We start from the raw sequence: 21,022 nt of genomic DNA on the forward strand, positions 1-21,022 counted from the left end.
TACTAGAAAATCTGTCAAAATGTTATTTTACTCTAGTGTATTCAGCTAGGAATATGATTAGAACATATATTAGGTAATGTATGCTTATTAGTTAAATATCATCATCCAAAGCTTGACATTTTTAGATAATAATTGGAACACGTGGAATGAAAATGAGTTAAATGTGGTCTCCCATGGAGTAAAATTTTAAAATCATGATTACACCGGGAGGTAATTTAAAAATATAGAAATAAAAAGTTACTTTCTTTTTCTTAATTCTTATATCGGCTGTAACCTCCAAGGACGTTTCAGTCACGTCCACTCAGGAAGAGCGCTGACAGAATGCAGTCTAATTTTAGATTTGGGACTTGCAACTTACTGGCAATATAAGCATAGTTAGAGTTGCTGCAGTGCACTTAACCGTATTCCTGTTCTGTGTGATGCAGGGGGAATTTTATTTCCTGTAGACCGATATTCAGAGATATCAGTGAAGAGATCGTGAAGTAAATTGGAAGCCTTATATTTTGATACTATATTTAAAGTTGTGTTATTGTCTGTAAAATGCTATTTAAATTTTTAGTTATTATTGATCACTTACTTACAGCTAAGGTATCCCACGTCAGGGTTCTGAACTTTATTTCTTGGTCCTTAAATAGGCCTTATAAAATTCCTGTGAGATTTTGGTTAAATGATAAAAACAGAAAAAATTATTTTTGGGGGGGGCATACAATAAATATATAGAATTATTTGTGTTGATTTATTTATTTTTTTTATTTAAATGAGAGATTATTTTGTCACTTAACCTTTGAACACAGGTTTAGAAATTTTCACTTAGTTTATGGTAAGTGATTTTTTAAACTAAATTTCCTGGTAAAATTATCCAAGTAATTTACTTTTCTTCAATAATTTCTTCCCTACACAGTTTCAGCTACAACAGCTACCTCCATATTAAGCACCGAAACAGGTAAAAAAAAAAAAAAAAAAAAAGTTTGCCTTTTAGCTTCTAAATCAGCAGCAAAGTGAATTTGCAATGCGGCAATTTGGCCCTTTTTTCAAATTTGTCATTCTCTATTTATTTCCTAAATGCCAGATAGCAGGGTCTACATCCAGTTGTAATATTAGTGAAGAGCATCTTCCCTATTCAGAGGTTATGCATCCTAAAAAGAACATTCTCCGTACTAGTTTGGAGAAAGTGAAGAAAATTCTACTACTGAAGATCATTCTATGTTAAAGTCTTTAAAATGATTTACAACTTATCCTTTACTAATATCAAGGAATCTCAATGTTAATTGAATGATTTGTAGTAAAGCAATAGCCTAAGGACTACAAAAAGTGTTTTGAAATGTGTGGACACCTGATTAATACATTTAACTGTTACATTTAATCATTTATTTGCATTAGACATGTATGTAAACACATCTCTAAATAAATACTTTTAATTTTGTCTTTTAACACAATTTTAACATACATTTCCAAATATTTGCCTCCTTCTTTGTATAGCAATAACATTGGTAACCAGGAGTTCAGGTGCAGGTAAGCCATAATCTTCACCCACAACTTAATCAAGAGGGCATTTACAAAAAAAAAAAAAACAAAAACCCAAAAAACAAAACTTCTTTTTGCACTATTATATCTTTCTAATGACATTTTATGGGGACTTTTGTTTTGTTTTGTTTGTTTTTAAGAATGCTTTAGAGGAAGACCTTGGAAAAAATGTTACACAAAATGATGTTTTCTTGACCTTTTACTTGTGGTCTATGGATTTGAAAGCTTTAATTTTATACTTTAATATCTATCCACCTATATGATTAAATTTCTTTGAAACATTAATTTCAAGTTGACCCATTTTATACATGACCATAGATGTTCTCAGAAGCATAATGTTCCCTCTGTGCAAAACTAATTATTTTCCATTGTTTTCTCTAATTCAGCAGCTTCCATTCCAGTGATTACAACATCAAGCAGCGAAACAATAGGTGGGTGAATCAGAAAACTTGTAAAATGACAATGCAGGGTTTTTTTTACATATATTAAACATTTTTTTTAACTTAAAGCCTATTTTAATCAATATACCCACTTGTTTATATTTAGGACTTTTTCTTCCCCACCTGAATACTTTCACTTTCTCCTATTATTTATTACTTTCTCTATTAAAAAAATGGATATATATTTACATGCACGATATGTTTTGAGGTAAAATTGACACATACCATTATATTAGTTGCCAGTGTACCTCATAGCAACTTGGTATTTATATATATTGCAAAATGATCACCATGATAAGTCTAGTTTACATCCTTAAAGTCTCAGACCATGTTTTGCCCTACCTGTATTCCCAAATGCACCTAGTCTCAAGCTGTGTAATAGTTATCATTCATTAAATATTTGTAGAATAAATGAATGACTCTTCTTTTTCCCCGTCCCAAATTTATAATTCAGGTATTTTTTTAGGGTGGGGGGGGCAACAGAATTTCTGGTGAAGGTTAGACTATTGGGTAGCTATTATTGTATTGAAACTCTTACAGTTTATACATTCATTCATTGCAGCTAATCTTCTTTCTATAAAATGCAAATGTATACTGCAAAATCAAGACTACTTTTGGATTATAATTTTATATCATGATATAGAATTACAATTATAATTTTGGGTATTTTGTAATTATCAGCAGTGTCTGATTTATTTGGTAATTAATATATTTCTTATATATTCAAAGGGCAAATATACTTCTTAAGTATCAGCCCATCACAGTATGGAATATCATTAAAAATGCCTAAACTAACATGTTTAATTTTTGTCAAACTCTCTCTCATGTTTCATGTTATTAGCGACACTAAGCACTACTGACTTGCTCAGTGTAAATCTTGGAAAGACTGACAGGTTTTAGAAGTATTTTTCTCTATTCTACAAGTGTAAGTGTATTTCCCAAGACATAGTAAAAATTTCATCCCCAAAGTCCTTCTATGTTGTTTCTTATACTGCAGAAAATTTTTCTGGCCATGTATTATTTCAGTCATTAGCAATGACTAAACTTCTAATTCTCATCGCACTTCTGTTTCCATGAAGATTAATTTCATTTTATATAGCTCTCTTTTAGTTAAAATCATTTGTTCAGCTATTAAAACTTTTGAATATTGTGACCATTTAAAGAAATAGAACTACTCTTGACTATGGATTTGATGCATTGTACAGTTGTGCATGAGTCATAAGCAATTTTGATAACTATTTCAATGTAAAGATATTATCTGCGTCCTATATCACAGGTACTCAGAAATATGAAAACTGGCTTGATTTTTGTTTAGTTTATACATGTATTTCCTTTCATTGTTTTTATATCCCCAAGAATTCAGTTTTGAACATAATATTATGGAAATTTCATTTTGTTGACACTTTGTATTATAGCAAGCAAATTTTTATATAAAACAGCAGGTCATGAATAGATTAGTGAAGTAGTTTTTGTGAGTAATGGATGAAATTGTAGATGTAAAATGTTTAATTAACCTTAAAACACTACAAAAATTTCATTAATTATGTTCACCATAGTATTTAAAAAATCATAAATCTAATGTATAGTTGAATTATGGGAGAGATTACCTGGCTGATTTTTCCCCCCAGAATTCATGAGGTATTAATTATAATTTATGCTTAGCCTTCCCAAATCCTAGTGTTTTATTTCATTTCATTGAATTTCTAGCAGGTATTTCATGTTCCAGAAGTATAATATTAATAATTTACTAAAATGCCACTTTAGTACTATTTTGTAAGATGTAGCTAATAACAACTTTTTAAAAACAATTTATTTATTTTTTAATTTACATCCATGTTAGTTAGCATATAGTGCAGCAATGATTTCAGGAGTAGATTCCTTAGTGCCCCTTATTCATTTAGCCCATCCCCCCTCCCACAACCCCTCTAGCAACCCTCTGTTTGTTCTCCATATTTAAGAGTCTCTTATGTTTTGTCCCCCTCTCTGTTTTTATATCATTTTTGCTTCCCTTCCCTTATGTTCACATGTTTTGTATCTTATAGTCCTCATATGAGTGAAGTCATATGATATTTGTCTTTCTTTGACTGACTAATTTTGCTTAGCAAAACACTCTCTAGTTCCATCCATGTAGCTGCAAATGGCAAGATTTCATTATTTTTGATTGCTGAGTAATACTCCATTGTATGTATATACCACATCTTCTTTATTCATTCATCCATCGATGGATATTTGGGCTCTTTCCATACTTTGGTTATTGTTGATAGTGCTGCTATAAACGTTGGGGTGCATGTGCCCATTCGAAAGAGCACACCTGTATTCCTTGGGTAAATACCTAGGAGTGCAATTGCTGGGTCATAGAGTAGATCTATTTTTAATATTTGAGGAACCTGCATACTGTTTTCCAGAGTGGCTGCACCAGTTTGCATTCCCACCAGCAGTGCAAAAGAGATCCTCTTTCTCCAATATCTTTTGCCAATATCTGTTGTTGCTTAGCCTTCTGACAGGTGTGAGGTGATATCTCCTTGTGGTTTTGATTTGTATTTCCCTGATGATGAGTGATTTTGAGCATTTTTTCATGTGTCGGTTGGCCATCTGGATGTCTTCTTTGGAGAAGTGTCTATTCATGTGTTTTGTCCATTTCTTCACTGGATTATTTGTTTTTTGGGTGTTGAGTTGGATAACTTCTTTACAGATTTTGGATACTAACCCTTTATCTGATATATCATTTTCAAATATCTTCTCCCACTCTATTGGTTGCCTTTTAGTTTTGATGATTATTTCCTTTGGTAATAACAACTTTAAAGGAGAGTTTACTGTATTCTAGTGATTAGATACACTTTTTCATTCATTACCTCATTAAATCTCAACAATTGCCTGATTAAGTAATATTCTGTGGACCCCTCTGTCTTAATCATTTTGCAGGGAATGAGATACAAAGAGCTAAAATAATTTTTCCAGAGTTATAAAGATCAGAAGAAAAGGAATTTTCTGGTGTGATACAGAGAGAAACTAGCATTGTTTTTCTTTTCCTTATTATCCATGAAATATAGAAATTATTATCAGAAATTATCATTTCAAAGACATAAATCATTAAGGTTGCCCCAACATTATTCTAAAATCAGGAGACAAAAACAATTTTTTATGTTAAAATTGTCCAATTGTGCCACAAATTGTATGTGTTTTAAATAAATTTAGTCAAATAATCCCGATACACAGAAAACATTGCTTATCAAGTTATCAAATTATTGAGACATTGTCAGCATTCGTTAATAATGTATGTATAGCTTATCTTGTTGCTGGAATAAATCTGCAAATGCTTTTTTCCCAGATGAACTGAGGCAGACAAAATTTTGATTATTAATTAAATCTCAATTTTAAATGAATGGTAGTGGTAAAACTTGATTTAAATTTTAGCTTCTCATTCACTGTCCCATATCTTTTCTGAGACTATGCCTATATCATTTATATCAAGAGGAATTTAGAAGTTACTCAAGTAGTAACTTATTTAGTTTCCCCAAAAAAGCTGTGACTGGTAGGCTTGGCTCATACCTCTCATTCATCTTGGTGGATTCGATTAACTGGACAATCATAAATTGTCTACCTCAGCATGTGCTATAGACTCCTGGACTGGGTACAAAATATTCAGAATAAAATGGAAGTTTCTGAATTTTAACAACCATAAGAGACAACATGTCCATTTACCCCCAACTCAGGAATCATAACAATCTGTATGAAGTGAGGATGTCAATCAGAACAATCTTAGAAAATACTAGTCATATGTTTACTGGGCATTTTATTTTGAAGTTCTAAAAGGAAAACAAAAAAAAAGCCAAGCCTGGTGATGTTGTTTTTCATTTTCCATGTAAGAATAAGACATTTCATTTTAAGACATACCAACATATGTTTCCTTTTTAAACTTGTTTTTTCTAAATTCATCCAATAAGCATCATAATATAGTAAAAATAAAACCGCTTATAGTGTTTGCCTTTTGAACACTTTTAAAAGAAATACATTCTTTTTGTGGAGTAGTTGCCTTACAAATTGTAGACTTGAAAGCTACATTCCACTTCTTTTACTGACGTCCATGGTTTAAAAGTTGAACAGCATTTGACAAACTGGGATGAATCCATAGCTACATAATCATTTTTTGTTTTTCAGCTTTCTAGGGGTGAACTGTTTGATCAGTGATGAGAAAATGGGTGTTGAAATAAGGGTTTCATCCTCATCACTGGCAAAGTTTCTTGTTACTTTCTAAATATAGTATACATCAACTAAAATATTTAAATAGCTACTTAAAAGTAAACGTTTAACATTTTCCAGATATTATAGCTAGGAAGACACATCATTTTGAATATGTACTGTCTCTTCATGAACTCTCGGAAGTAGGTAGAGGGATTTCATTCTTAGATATGGGAACCCATTTCACCCAGAATTTTGGTGTATAGTCTCAGTGTTCTAAGTGTAGTTTCATTTTGGATAATATGTTAGTATGTTTGAATTGAACCAATGTGATTCATGGGTTGATTTAATTTAGTCAAAGCTTTTCTACTTTTATTTTCTACTTTGTCTTAAGATTTCAATTTAACAGGTATAAAATTTATAGGTATAAAAACCTGTATTTCTTGAACACATAGGTAAGGCTTATTTTTTATCTTTTTTAATGTTTATTTTTGAGAGAGAGCGCGTGTGCTTACACACAAGTGGAGGAGGGGCAGAGAGAGAGAGAAATAGAGGTTCCAAAGCAGGTGCCACACTGACAGCTGAGAGTCCAATGTGGGTCTTGAACTCATGACCTGAGATCATGACCTGAGCCAAAGTCAGATGCTTAACCAACTGAGCCACCCAGGTGCCCCACGATTGATTGATTGATTTTTTAAATGTTCATTTATTTTTGAGAGAGGGAGACAGAGGATCTGAAGCAGGCTCCTCACTGACAGCAGAGAACCCGATGCAGGGCTCGAGCTCACAAACTGCAAGATCGTGACCTCAGTGAGCCAAAGTCAGACACTTAACTGACTGAGCCACCCAGGTGCCCCAAGATTTATTTTATTTTTTGAATATAATTTATTGTCAAATTGGCTTACATACAACACCCAGTGCTCATCCCAACAAGTGCCCTCCTCGGTGCCCATCACCCATTTTCCCTCTCCCCACCCCCCCATCCACCCTCAATTTGTTCTCTGTAATTAAGAGTCTCTTGTGGTTTGCCTCCCTCCCTCTCTGTAACTTTTTTTCCCCCTTCCCTGCCTCCATGGCCTTCTGTTAAGTTTCTCAAGATCGACATATGAGCAAAAACATATGATATCTGTCCCAAGATTTATTTTTTAAAAGAGACTGGGCAGAAGGGCAGCTGTTGGCCATTGTCTTGTTCAGTGGGTGAAGTAATTTTGATCAAGTACTAGATGAAATACTTCGCTGAATCAAGTACTTTTTACTGACCATTATTATTTTTTAATCTATAACTTGAAAAGATTAAACAAATTATTTTAAAGTTTCTTTCCATAAATTTAAATGACAGTTCTCAAGTGGATGGAAGGCCAGATAAGAGAAGTGACTAGGTCCTCAGGAGAGGGATTGATGATTTATTTGATTTTATATTCAAGCATCTTGTATAGAAGTTATGGTATGATTATACTGTTGAACATTTCTTTGAGTTAAATAGCATAGGAGTGAAGTGTACTTTTAATTAATTTAGAAAAACATTGAAGAAAACTTTAAAATCACAAGGGAAGCAATTTGCAAAGCTTAAGCTTTTCTCCATGCATTATATATCTATTTTTTTTCTATACAGTAAATGCTTTCAAAGGGTTAAAATATCCTGAGAGATGCCTAGCCAACCATTCCAATAAGTATGTTAGTTTTAGAAGAAATATTATGCAATTATGGTTTTTTTTTCCTGTTGAAATTGACAGATCTTGACACAGAGCTAACATTTACTGAGCAGTTTTCTAAGTATTTGACACATATTATCTCATTTGATACAGAAAACTCTGGGAAGTAAGTGCCATTATTTTCCCCAATTTACAAATGAGGAAATGGAAGCACAAGAAGTTTAAGTTATGTGTCCAAGGTTGTCTGCTAATAAGAAGCACAGAGAGGATTAAAATTCAGGACATCTTTTTCTAGATTCCAGTCCTAATGCTGCTGTGTATTTAAGAAAGAGAATAAAATTGAATTTAATATAAATTAGTTATTGAAATAGTTGCATATAATTTCAGATTCCAATTTCAATTTGGTAGTTGTGTTAAAATTTATGATTTATGTAGTAATTTTCTATTAAACTATAAAAAAGCTCATTGACCATATGGGATATTGGTTCATATAATTAAAAAGGGGTTTTGTGACATAATGATTTGATATCTTAAAATGCATTTTTTTTACTCTCTCAAAAAGTTAAAATCTTAGAGTGTTACAACTAATTTGCATAAGGAGCTTATTCTATAATAGTATCCATCATAGAAAGAAAATAATTACATTGGGATATTATAGAGAGTCACCTCAGTGTAGTGGGAAGTAGAAGCAGAAAAATAAGAATTTGAATCTCTTCTGTTCTACTTACTAGCTGTATGACCCTAGTTTAAATCTCCAAACACTCTGAACATTAGTTTTCTCATTTATTAAGTGGGAAGGATATAATATCTTTATTACAGGACTTGAGTAAAGAGTAAATGTAATGGTGCAGCTTAGAATAATACACAGTAAGACTCAGTAAAATCAACTCTATTATTACTAAGTTTTTTTTTTTAAGTTTATTTATTTTGAGAGAGAAACAGAGAAAGCAAGTAGGGGATAGGCAAAGAGAGGGAGAGAGAGAATTCCAAGCAGGCTCTGCACTGTTAGCGCAGAGCCTGATGTGGGGCTCTCACTCACAAACCGTGAGCTCCTGACCTGAGCCAAAACCAAGAGTCAGACACACGACTGACTGAGCCACCCAGGTGACCAGTTACTATTAACATTTTTATAAAGAATAATTTATTGTGTAAATGAGCTTAGATTTTAGCAAAGGAGTTTAGTATTTTTTATAATCAGAAACCCAACTACTTTCTGGATCAAAACCTGGGTTATTTTTTTCAGAAATACCATATTTTAGAAAAACTGCAAGCTTTGAAGTACCAAAATTGTTGCTTATTAGGGAAATATTATGGATACTCCTTAAGCTTATCTTTCAGAAGTTAATATTAAGCAAAATGGAATCCACTCAGGGAAAATGGCAAAATAATACTTTTATAAAAATTAAAATGATTCTTTAATCAGAAAATCTTAGTAGTAGCTGGAAAATTAATTGCAAGATTTTATTTTAATTATTCAGTCTATTATGTGGTGGAAAATAAACAAGGTAAATTAAATTATTTTTTAATTAAGCTTATGAGGTAAAAATAAGTCAACACAATCACTTTGAAAATTTTTGGAGTGGATTATTAGTTCATAATGCACAGAGCTATCAATATTTTGGCAGCTCTTATTATGAGCAGTTACCTCTTGGCAACAAAGCAGCTGATACATAGTAATTCACAATATCAAGTCCTTTAAGCATATGTGTTCATTTGTAAGTGAAAGAAAATATTAACTGTAATTGCAGTGGTTATGGATGCCAAAATTAATGAGAACAGTAATGCTTTATCAGGTTTGGTCATTAACCCATGAAGAAAAGTGGATTCTTCTCTATTCATGTTAGTAAAAACTTATCCATATTTTTATCACTATATCAACAATTTTAGACATATCTTCCGAAGTTTATTTGTGGGGGGAAATAACTGCTATATTATATATAGTAGCCCAACTGGCATGTACTCCAATCTGTGACTAGTTTAGATAAGTCTTCTGGCCCTGATTTAAGATGGGCCCTGGAGATCCACTTTGGAGCCTGTTGCCATGTTAGCCATACCAATCGCGAGGAAAGGCCTATAAATGTGTTTTCTCCTTCGTACGCTAAAAATATTTGCAGTCTGTGCTCTACCATCTATGGTGAGCCACTGTGTTCCCCTTGACTCCATTTGATCAGAGAATAATCAAATGTGGAAACCGTGGAGAAGATTTTGATTCTGTTCCATGTGATAATGCTGCTTTTAATTAAATGTTATTGTGCTCAATTTGAAAGAGCTCAAACTGGAATCACTGCAGTTCCCTAAAGGTTATATCTATACTGGGAAATGAAATCTGCAACATATTCTTTTGAAGTATCACGATGTATCCTGCTGCATCATTATAATCTTGATAGTCTCTGTGGGCCATGGAACAATAGTCTTTCTATGTGATCCTTGCATCCAGATCAGCAAGGCATTTTAATTCAATGTCCAATTAATGTGTTCATCCATGAGAAAAGATAAGATCTGAATTGGTCTGTTGGTGGTCTTCTTGACACTGATTTAAAAATTCTTCTCAACTAAAGCTTGACACTAATTTTGAGAATTCTCACATAAACCTTCTCTCAAACTACTTAACATATTTATAATATCCATTTTTGAAGTAATCAAGAAAGGATATTTTATTATTTATTTGAGGTGATATTATATATTTCTAGTCTAACTTATAACATTTCTATTGATATAATGAATGGATAATTAAAAAAACTACAAGTGGTAGTTCATTATACATAGATATTTTTATACATAGATATTTTATACGTAATATTTTTATATTATATAAAAAGCCATTTGGGTTATAGTGCTAGGTACTGGATGACTTGGATTTAGTCCCAGCGTTGTCACTGACTAGCATCTATCTTGTACAAATCACATAGCTTTTCTGAGCCCAATTCTTTATATGCAGAATAAGCATAATATTTTTCCTTCTTTCCTTCTATTATCAAATACTTATCAATCACCTATTAGGTGCTAGGCACTCTGCTATCATTAGAGATATAAAGATGACTTAAAATAGATACAATCCCTGTGTTCATAAAACCTATAGTCTAGTGAGAAAGATGGATATCAATCAAGCAGTTACAAATACAAATGGAAATTTCCGTCAATGACAAGAGCTATGAAGTGCTTAAAATGGGGGTGAGTTAGGTGGAGAAGAGATTTGAACAAGATGGTCAGGAAAGGCTGAGGAAAAGATGAGTTGAGAACTGACCAGTGAAGGTTTAACTCACAGAAGAATAAGGAACTGTGTTCCAAGGCCAGGGAACTGCAAATAGCAGGTATGAGACGCTGAAAAGCAGCCGTGGTGGCTGAACAAAGAATGGGGATCAAATAGAGAGGTTGTGTGAGACACTTTTTCTTCTTCTTTTGTAAGTTGCAAAATACTATAATATTGTAAAGTGTGAATTTCCATATAAATAATAGATTTGCAGGGCTTTTCAATAGAGACTAAGATGAAAATACAGAAAATAGCTGATTTTGCTATTTATGAAAACCAGAAATTAACAAAGGCTTAATTTTGAGTACACTGCACCCCTGGCAATAAACAATTAATAAACTGCTAATGTATTCCTGGCAGGAATGGTTGGAGGGGCAGGCACAGGGAAGGCAAAGTAAAAATATGGCCTCTTCCTTCAGGAGTTTACTGGTAACTACAAATTTATCTCCATGAACCTACTATATAAAATTATAAAAACAAATCCTAAAAAAGATTTCTTCTTCCCACTACTCCAAATATAGACTAAATGCCACTCGGTAGACAACTATGGAAGGCACTGACCACCAGAAATAGAGTAAAAGAAGTCATTAACTTCAACATTAGCTTCTGCTAACACAGAATTAACTTTGTCATTATTGATATACATTTATTGCATTTACCTTGCATTTGGAATTCAGCATATGTGTGTATAGTATACACATGCATATCCATGCCCCTTCACACATACACATATGCATTGTAAAGTACATTATGATATCATTATTTAATTTTGACGTTTTTTTATTTTTGAGACAGAGAGAGACAGAGCATGAACAGGGGAGGGGCAGAGAGAGGGAGACACAGAATCTGACGCAGGCTCCAGCCTCTGAGCTGTCAGCACAGAGCCTGACACGGGGTTCGAACTCACAGACCGTGAGATCATGACCTGAGCCGAAGTCGGACGCTTAACCAACTGAGCCACCCAGGCGCCCCATGATATCATTATTTTAAAACTGAAATCAAATTTTATTATTAACTCTCAGTGCTAAATATATTACAAACTACTACATATTGAAAACTAACAATCCAGCAATCTTTCCAGTATTTTCCCTTGAGGTCAGACAAATTTACATCATTTCTCTTTTTCTTATCAGGAACAACTCTAACTCTTCTGCGTGAACCTTTTACTACAGGTTAGTATATTAATTCCCAGTTTTATATGTGAAAAAAAATCTAACAGGGAAAATTATTAGTAACTTTGGGTTTTTAAGAAAGAATTTATATGAGAGTTTTGCTTTTGACAAAACGTTGCGAACAAGTAATTTATTAAGCTTTTCCCACTGATTTAAAATTCTTTAAAAAGCCTGAATTTATCTTGTTTTTGACCAGTTTATATTGGCTGGCTATAATATGGTTTCTAGTTTTATTTTTTTCCTTATCAGTAACTATTAGTAGAGTATAACAGAAATAAATAACATCAAGCTCAAAATTTAAAAAAGTAATACATAGGATAAGAGAAAACATGTGTATATCTAATGATGTATTTTGCTCTTTTAGGCATTCTAAGTGTAAAAGTAGCAATTAGCTCTTTCATGATATTTCATCATTGTTATTATCCCTGAGTGACAGTGTGATTAGAGCTTAAGATTCCATTTATTTGAAAGCAACCTCATTGAGACAAATATATGAAGACTTAGCATGACCCAATTTAAGATGCCTAGAACATAACTATAAAAAAAAAGCAATAACAACAACAAAATAGTAAAAACTAAACCAAAATCTTTGAGGAAATTATAGTAGAACAAAATCTTAGGGAACTCTGGACAAAAAGTCATTGGATTCACACTTTCATTTTCTGGAGTGGGAACTGACTGAATAGTTAAATCACCCACCCATTGGAAACAAAATCCAAGTATACTTGACATGAGAAGCTCATTTTATGTTTTTCGCAGGTGTTATTGGAACTCCCGTTCCCGAGACAGTCAGTGCTGGCACTGCAGGCACGACTGTAGTGTACCCCGCCCCCACCAGTCCTGGGCACATGGCAGGTAAACTGAATTCAGAACAAGGTATACCATCCACAGCTAAGCAACTGGTTTCAGGCAATGCTTCTCAGGACAATATTGTGTAAAATAAAGATATCTGAGTTAGGTATAATATCAGCCTTAGGTATTTTTTATACATAATTAAAATGTAGAACTTTAGGGGGTGCCTGGGTGGCTCAGTCAGTTAAGCATCCAACTCTTGATTTTTGCCTCAGGTCCTAATCTCACCGTTTATACCATGGAGCCCCACAATGGGCTCTGTGCTGACAGGGCAGATCCTATTTGTGATTCTGTCTGTCTATCTGTCTGTCTATCTCTCTCTTTGCCTATCCCCCACTTGCACTTTATGTTGCATTTATATATTCAATAATATTTATATGGCACACTAAAACTTCCGAGTTATTCTCAAATGGAAAATATGTAATTTAATTCACATTAACACCATTAGGTATTTTTATGCCCAGAAAGAAGAAAATAATAAAAGGTCTCAAAACTGGCAGAGGCAGGATTAGAACCCAGAACTCTTATCCTCCTCTGTAATGGCCCCACAGTTTGTGATCTGTGCATAAGAGCATGCATCCAAGAAGAGCCAGTGAGAATATGCTTATCATTGTGCATCATTGACTAAATTTTAACTATTGTTGGTTTCAAGAATAAAATATTATTGACATTTTTTAAAGCATAGATGATTTTAATTAAAAACAAACAAGCCTGCCCCTTAATCAGTCAGTAATTTCAAACACCTCTTAAAATTCCTCTGCGTCACATTTGCCTCTGCCTCTTGCTCAGGTGTTAAACAGTTTCCATTTAATACCTGCAGTTGTCCACATGGCTCATCTTCCTCCAACACAGGTGTTCAAAGTGTGGTTCCAAGACCACCAGCCTCAGTGTCTCCTGGGAATTTTTTAGAAATGCAGATTTTCAGGCCCATCTGCTTTGATTCAGAAGCTTTTGAAGTGAAGCCCAGCAAACCATATTAACAAGCCCTTTAAGCAACTGATGCATATCAAAGTTGAGAACATTTCCACTCTTTCCCCACTTCTGTCCCAATTTACTCTTTAGTCAATACCACGCCAGAATGAACTTCCAAAAATTCAACTGTCTTCAGGTCATTCGACAATTGTTCTGATTGCTTTTAGGATAAATCAAAACTCCTTTACATACCATTAAAAATCATTTCTTTAGTATATGCAATGGGACTTCGCTTTACATATTTATTAATGAATCCATGGCCTGGTTTTATTTTCCTACATTTATTTTCCTCTAGCAGATTTCTTGATTGAAAATTTTTGTTTTAAATACTATAATAAATTACAGTTTACATAAAAATAACATATTAAAAGATATAATGTACAGTAGCACAAGAAACTGGTCGATTCCAGTTAGATCAGTGAATTTACTGAACTCTTAGGGTAATGACCATCTAGTTTATATTTCCAAAAATTTGAATCAGAATTACTGGATCATGATGATGAGTCAATCAGCTATCTCTTTTGGGGATCAGACAATCTGTACAATGGTTTTGAGCAGGGCTGCTCCAAGTTTGGTCCACAAAGGTATGCCATCCAGAACTGTTTGTTTTACTGGTCCATGATGTGGTAAGAATTGAGCAGCAGTTTGACACAGTGATTTCGTATCTGTTGAATAAAATTTTATGTTTTCTTTGGTTTCACTTTTTAAATTTTCATTTCTTCACTTTTATGGCATTCTCCCCCTTCCTCCTCCCAAAATAAGGTAGATTGGAAATTTTACAAAATTTCTCTCTTACTACAGTTGATTTGAGAAGTACATTTGGAGTATCAACTCCAGGGTGAGACTGCCTGGGTTTGGCTCCTGGATCTGTTGCCAAATAACTGGGTGGCCCGGAGCACTTCACTTCACCACGTCATCAGTGGGAATGATAATACTGCCAGCTCTGGAGGATTTCTATAAGATTAAATAAGTTGATTTAGGTCTAGTGTATTTCTGAAACTGCTGTATTTTATCAGGAGGAACAACAGGCAGCCCTACTGCACCAGCAAGAGGAGGTGAAGACAGCACACCCAGGGAACCAAGCACAGGGGTGACAAGCCCAGGGAAACCAGGCAAGTCAGATACACATTTTAGCGCCTATTAAATACACTGAATATACCACAGGTTGAACTAAAGATTAAGCTCTATGTGGGGCACCCGGGTGGCTCAGTCGGTTAAGCATCTGACTTCAGATCAGATCACAGTCTCACAGTTTTTGAGTTCAAGACTTGCATCGGGTTCCAAGATGCCCTCGCGGAGACTGCTTGGGATTCTCTCTCTCTTCCTCTCTCTCTGCTCCTCCCGCACTCTCTCTTTCTCTCAAAATAAATAACCTTAAAAAAAGATTAAGCTCTATATGATATTAGGCTGATATTAGATATCTAGCTGCAGAAATCCTAGGAGTCCTTTAAGATTCTTTTTTCTTGGAAACCTCAATACTGTCCTATCAGAAAAGAGTGATATATAGAATCCTGCAACTCGAGAAGTAAACCCCTTTCCCCACTGTTGTGTCAGGGACCCCAGAGGTTTCAGAGGGCTTCACAACAGCACCTGGGCGTGAGAACACAAATGGAGACACAACTGCCCCAGGCTCAACCGTGGGAGGCAGACCAGGTATGGAAGTGCAAGGTCTAAAGCATCTTCTTACTGACCTTAGGGAAGCTGCCAGTGGCTTCTGAGTGATTAGTTTTAATTATTACTGCACGTATTCAGTATCCCTGTTTTTATGAGCTTAATGGCAGTGTTTCTCCAACATCAGCTCAGATGTGATATAGAGCAAAACATGATATATTTTAAACTGCTAGATTCCTGCTTGAGGACTTCTGAAACTGTGAGTCTGGAGTGGGATTAGGGTCATGGTTTCCAATCTTGGCTACAAATTAGAACTGAGTAGAGAAATGAACAAATATATGAAACAATATGTAAACAAATATATGAAAAGTGTTTTGAAAGCAGAGAACAGCACAATCTGTTCTGCTTCACCAAAGATCATGATTCATATTTAGTTTTCATTTTGAAAGGGACTACTGGATCATCAGCTAGTGATACAACTAGATCCCCAAGTAGTGAAGTGACACAATCTGAAGGCAAGTTAGGTGAGTAGAGAATGTCATTCAGAGACCATGGTTTTTGTAAAAACAAAACAAAACAAAATCCCCCAAACAAAACAGAAGAGTCTTTTGTCAGAACCCTGCTGATTTAACTTGTTTTGGTTAATCAAATGCCCAAGAAGGATGTTGAATGGTATAAAAAGAATTAAGTTTTCAGTATGATATATTTTTTTTCTGGTTTCTCCAAATCTTCCCTTCAAAAATGCCAAAGTACTAGATTAAAGCTACAGTAATGTACATGCTGCCCCAGTACTGTGTTTATCAAGTGTAACAGGAGAACCTGTTGGAACTACTACTGGAACTGGTGATGGCATCACAACTAGATGACCTTTCACTGATTGCAGCCCAGCTAGAAATTCAGCAGACAAGGCACAGGCTCACCTGGGCATTTTGGTGGTGCTCCATCATGAGCTTAGCTGAGACCTCAAGTTTTTATGAGACATTTAAATGAATTTAGCAATGGCTATAGTTTTAATGGCTGTTATTTTAGGACAAATGAATATGAGTAGCTTGGGCATTTTCATTACAACCATCGATGAAAACTAGAATTTCCAGATGAAAACACAGGATGTCATTTAAATTTGAATTTCACATAAATAAAGAATACTTTGTTATAAGTATGTCCCATTGGGATGATTGTTATTTATCTGGAATTCCAATTTAACTGGACGTCTTGTGTTATCATTTGCTAAATCTGGCAACCCCACTGTGGACTGAGCACCATTGTTCTTCTCACTTAGGAACAACTGAAGGGGAAAATGCAGCCACCACTGGAACTGTTGGTGAAAACATTTCCCGAGCCTCAGGTACTGAATGAACATAATCAGAATGAATCCAGACAAGAGAAATGTGATTTCTTTACTTACGATTTTTACAGAGACAAAGCTTCCTGAAGAATTTAATTATCATTATTTGTGTAATGTCAAAACTGAAGAAGATCAGAAATAAATCAAGAGGTATTTGTTGTGTGTGTAACATCAAACTGATGTTACACAGAGCATCAGACTGATGCTCCAGAGAACACAGGAGAATAGTAATGTACTTGTTTTCTTAGAACTTGTTTTTTGAGCAGGAGAAATGAATATTTATATACACGCAAAGGCAAATACCATGTAAGACAGAAAATAGTCAGTATCAAGGAAATGTTCAGTGACAAACATTGGAGTGGGAACTCAAGAGGAAATTCTAGTAACAGAACTGATTAGATAGGGTTAAAAACAACAGGATTATTCTAGTTTGAACATTATATGATATGATCAGTGTACTATATCTATACACTTTAACAAGCAAAAACTCAAAACATAAGTGAGTTGGGTGGAATTTTAGGGATATATTCAATTTCATGGGAATAACAACAGTCATTTTTCAGTTGTTGCGGTAATATGTTTGAAAACAAAATCTTCTCTCAGCCCAGAGACCCAGTCCATAAAGGTAGTAGAGAAAGAAAACAGTTTTATAATTGAATGAGCCTTAACCTAGAAAGTGATGCAAATTACAGACAATTTACTAAGAGATTGTAAAAACAGAAAGGAATCTCACCAAGCAGACAACCCTTTACATACATATTCTCAAGAAAAATTATTACTAGTTTTGAAGTAAGAGGACCTTAAAACCCCATTTATTATACATAGTTCATCTTAAATTCACTTAGTAGTTGGGATGACAATTTGGTTAGTTGATTTTATACAGGAGAAAATAAACTCCAGTCTTGAAGGAGGAAGGTTTTTTTTTTTTAATGTTTATTTATTTTTGAGTTTATTTGAGAGAGAGAAAGAGAGCACCAGCAAGGGAGGGGCAAAGAGAGAGGGAGACACAGAATCTGAAGCAGGCTCCAAGCTGTCAGCACAGAGCCCCAGACTGGCTTCAAACCCAAGAACTGAGATCATGACCTGAGCCAAAGTCTGACACTTACCCACTGAGCCACTTGACAAGAGGAAGTTTTATAACTAGAGGGAGATAAGGGTACTATCTCCCTTGATGTTTACATTTCAAAGAGCCCCCAGGTCCTTGAGAAAGACCTAGAATGACCTAGGTCATTAGGCCTATTTAGATGTTTTGAAGATTTGCACACATTTCAAAGAGAAAAAAACCTAAAATTACAAATTTGTTCTAAGCAAAGGAAAGGGAAAGTCTCTTTCCTTACTTTCACCAGAAAGAATTAAGCCTTTTGTTTTAAATTTTCGTTTGTCCTTATATAAGCCATCCTCAAAAGATGATCAATTTCATATTTTAATTACCTAATTCTTCTTTCTATTGTAAAATTAAGCCATGCCTAGGGTATTGCCTGAAGCCACTTCCAGAACCAGAGGTGACAACACCCCTGGGGAAGCAGGCACTAGAACTCCAAGTCCTGGGAAAGCAGACAAGGCTGGTCCTGACTTTCCAGCTGTGTTCAACCATACCTTCCTCAGCAGGGTGTGATCTGGACTAACCTGGTTTTTAATTTGCTTTTATGGTCTTAGAATTGAGTAGCATTTAAACTCAAAGACCCAATGGGGAAAAAGGAGTCAGGGAAATGTTTGGCTGCATACATTAGATCTACACACACTTCCTTCTACAAACCATAAATATCACAGAGCCCACACCTAGAGTGGTTAGAAGGAGAGAGGAGACTAAGACTTCAATGACTGGGAAAGATGACTCTGGGGCTCATAGTGGAGCTGAGATTCAGGTCAGGGCATCCAAGAAGAAAGGGGAATATAAAGAAGTGCTTAATAGTGGAAGAACATAGATAGCATCAACTAGGATTTATCCCTGGAGGGAAAGGGCCGTACCCTGAATGGAGACTACTGAGAGAAGATCTGAGACCTCACAAGTCAGAGCTCTTGTGGATGTGGAGTTGAAAGAAATAAGATTAGAGAGTTCATGGAATGAGGACTGGCAGTCATAGAACCATGAGAAGGCACTAGACTGTGTGAAGGCAAGGGAAGGGCACTGGAAGGTAGAAGAATCCTTGCGGCCTGGGTGTCAAAGAAAAAAGAGAGAAATATTTAAAGCCGAGAACCTCAAGAAAACAGGATAGTAATTAAGAATTAGAAGACAGACAAAGGAAAGAAGCCACTTAAAAAGAAGTTTCTCGGGGCGCCTGGGTGGCGCAGTCAGTTAAGCGTCCGACTTCAGCCAGGTCACGATCTCACGGTCCGTGAGTTCGAGTCCCGCGTCGGGCTCTGGGCTGATGGCTCAGAGCCTGGAGCCTGTTTCCGATTCTGTGTCTCCCTCTCTCTCTGCCCCTCCCCCGTTCATGCTCTGTCTCTCTCTGTCCCAAAAATAAATAAATGTTGAAAAAAAAAAAAAAAGAAGTTTCTCGGGGTGCCTGGGTTGAACATCCAGCTCTTCATTTTGGCTCAGGTCATGATCTCATGGTTCATTAGTTGAAGCCCCACATCAGGCTCTGCACTGACAGCATGGAGCCTGCTTGGGATTCTCTCTCTCTCTCTCTCTCTCTCTCTCTCTCTCTCTCTCTCTCTTTCTCTCAAAATAAATAAATAAACTTTAAAAAATAAATAAAAAAGAAGCTTCCCTTCACCATAACCTAAGACGAAGCTCCTGATCTGCAAACTCTGGTGAGCCATTGCAAAAGCCTCTCTGTCCCTACTGCATAGGATCTCCTGCCATCATTGTTTCAAGAAAATCCAATACAAAAAAACATGAAAAAGAAAAAGAAAATGCTAATATCTATATAAAGCTATTCACTCATATATATTTTGAACAATTTTCAGCAACAGCAAGCAAATTCTAAAAATCTAGTCATGAAACAGAGGAAACAGAATTTAAATTAAGAAATAAACTGCAGATATAGGTCTCAGAACTATAAATTATGAAACTTGAGGGTAAAAATAGATAAACAGTAGGAAGAAGTTAAATTGGAACTAATGAAAACTCAGGAGTAATATTGGAAAAAAATTATCTTAAAAATAAGGACCAAGTTACAAGCTACCCAAAAGAGAATATACATGATATTGAAATCATAGCAGGAGAGGCAGAAGACAGAATTGAAAAGATCCCCCAAAATATTTCAGACTTAAAAAAATAATAAAGTGGATCAGAGAAAGACATAGTTGCAGGAACTAGACAAAAATATCCAACATATATATATATATATATATATATATATATATATATATATATATATATATTTCAGTTTCTGGAGAAGAAAAAACAATGAAACAATGTGTAAAACTGTAAGTCAGGACAAGTGTCCCGTAATTAAAAGGAAAATCCTAAATTTACATGTTGAAAGGATCTTCCATATATCAGGAAGAATTAATCCTGAATGGTCAATTTGGTGAGTTATTTTAGAAAAGTGTCAGATTTGAAAGATACAGTTTCTGGACCTTGAGGCAAAAAGAAAAAGTCTTTTAAAAGGAAAGAAATTCAGGTTGGTATCAGGCTTAGTGAGATAAAGTAGGATCATTAAGAAACTCAAGGAAGAGAAATGTAGGCTAAGTGTTTTTAAATCGAGCTAAATGTAATTCAAGTATCAAGCTATCGGGAAATACTTGAAAACATGAAGGAATTCAGAGAAATATACACCCATGGAGACCTTCATAATAAAATCACTGTAGAGTGAGTGCATTAAGCAACAAAGAGATGCTTTGAAAATGACCAAAAGTTATAGCACTATTTCCTTTTAAAGTTTATTTATTGGGGCACCTGGGTGGCTCAGTTGGTTAAGCATTCGACTTCAGCTCAGGTCATGATCTCGCTGTTTGTGAGTTCAGGCCCCTTGTTGGGTTCTGTGCTAACAGCTCAGAGCCTGGAGCCTGCTTCGGATTCTGTGTCTACCTCTCTGTCCCTCCACTGCTTGTGCTCTGTCTCTCAAAAGTAAACA

At 34.9% G+C, this 21,022-nt stretch overlaps 1 protein-coding gene across 1 annotated transcript in view; it reads left to right on the plus strand.

Annotated features, from left to right (window-relative positions):
• The window catches only part of MUC19 (mucin 19, oligomeric), a 137,532-nt gene that overhangs the window by 63,487 nt on the left and 53,023 nt on the right, over positions 1-21,022 (plus strand). The window contains exons 40-44 of the mRNA XM_053199622.1: positions 12,179-12,217; positions 12,977-13,072; positions 15,058-15,153; positions 15,596-15,694; positions 18,458-18,606. Coding sequence (XP_053055597.1) covers positions 12,179-12,217; positions 12,977-13,072; positions 15,058-15,153; positions 15,596-15,694; positions 18,458-18,606 — 479 coding nt within the window. The remainder of the gene's footprint in view (positions 1-12,178; positions 12,218-12,976; positions 13,073-15,057; positions 15,154-15,595; positions 15,695-18,457; positions 18,607-21,022) is intronic.

The sequence above is a fragment of the Acinonyx jubatus genome, chromosome B4, assembly GCF_027475565.1.
Source record: "Acinonyx jubatus isolate Ajub_Pintada_27869175 chromosome B4, VMU_Ajub_asm_v1.0, whole genome shotgun sequence".
In the NCBI taxonomy this organism is placed as follows: Eukaryota; Metazoa; Chordata; class Mammalia; order Carnivora; family Felidae; genus Acinonyx; species Acinonyx jubatus.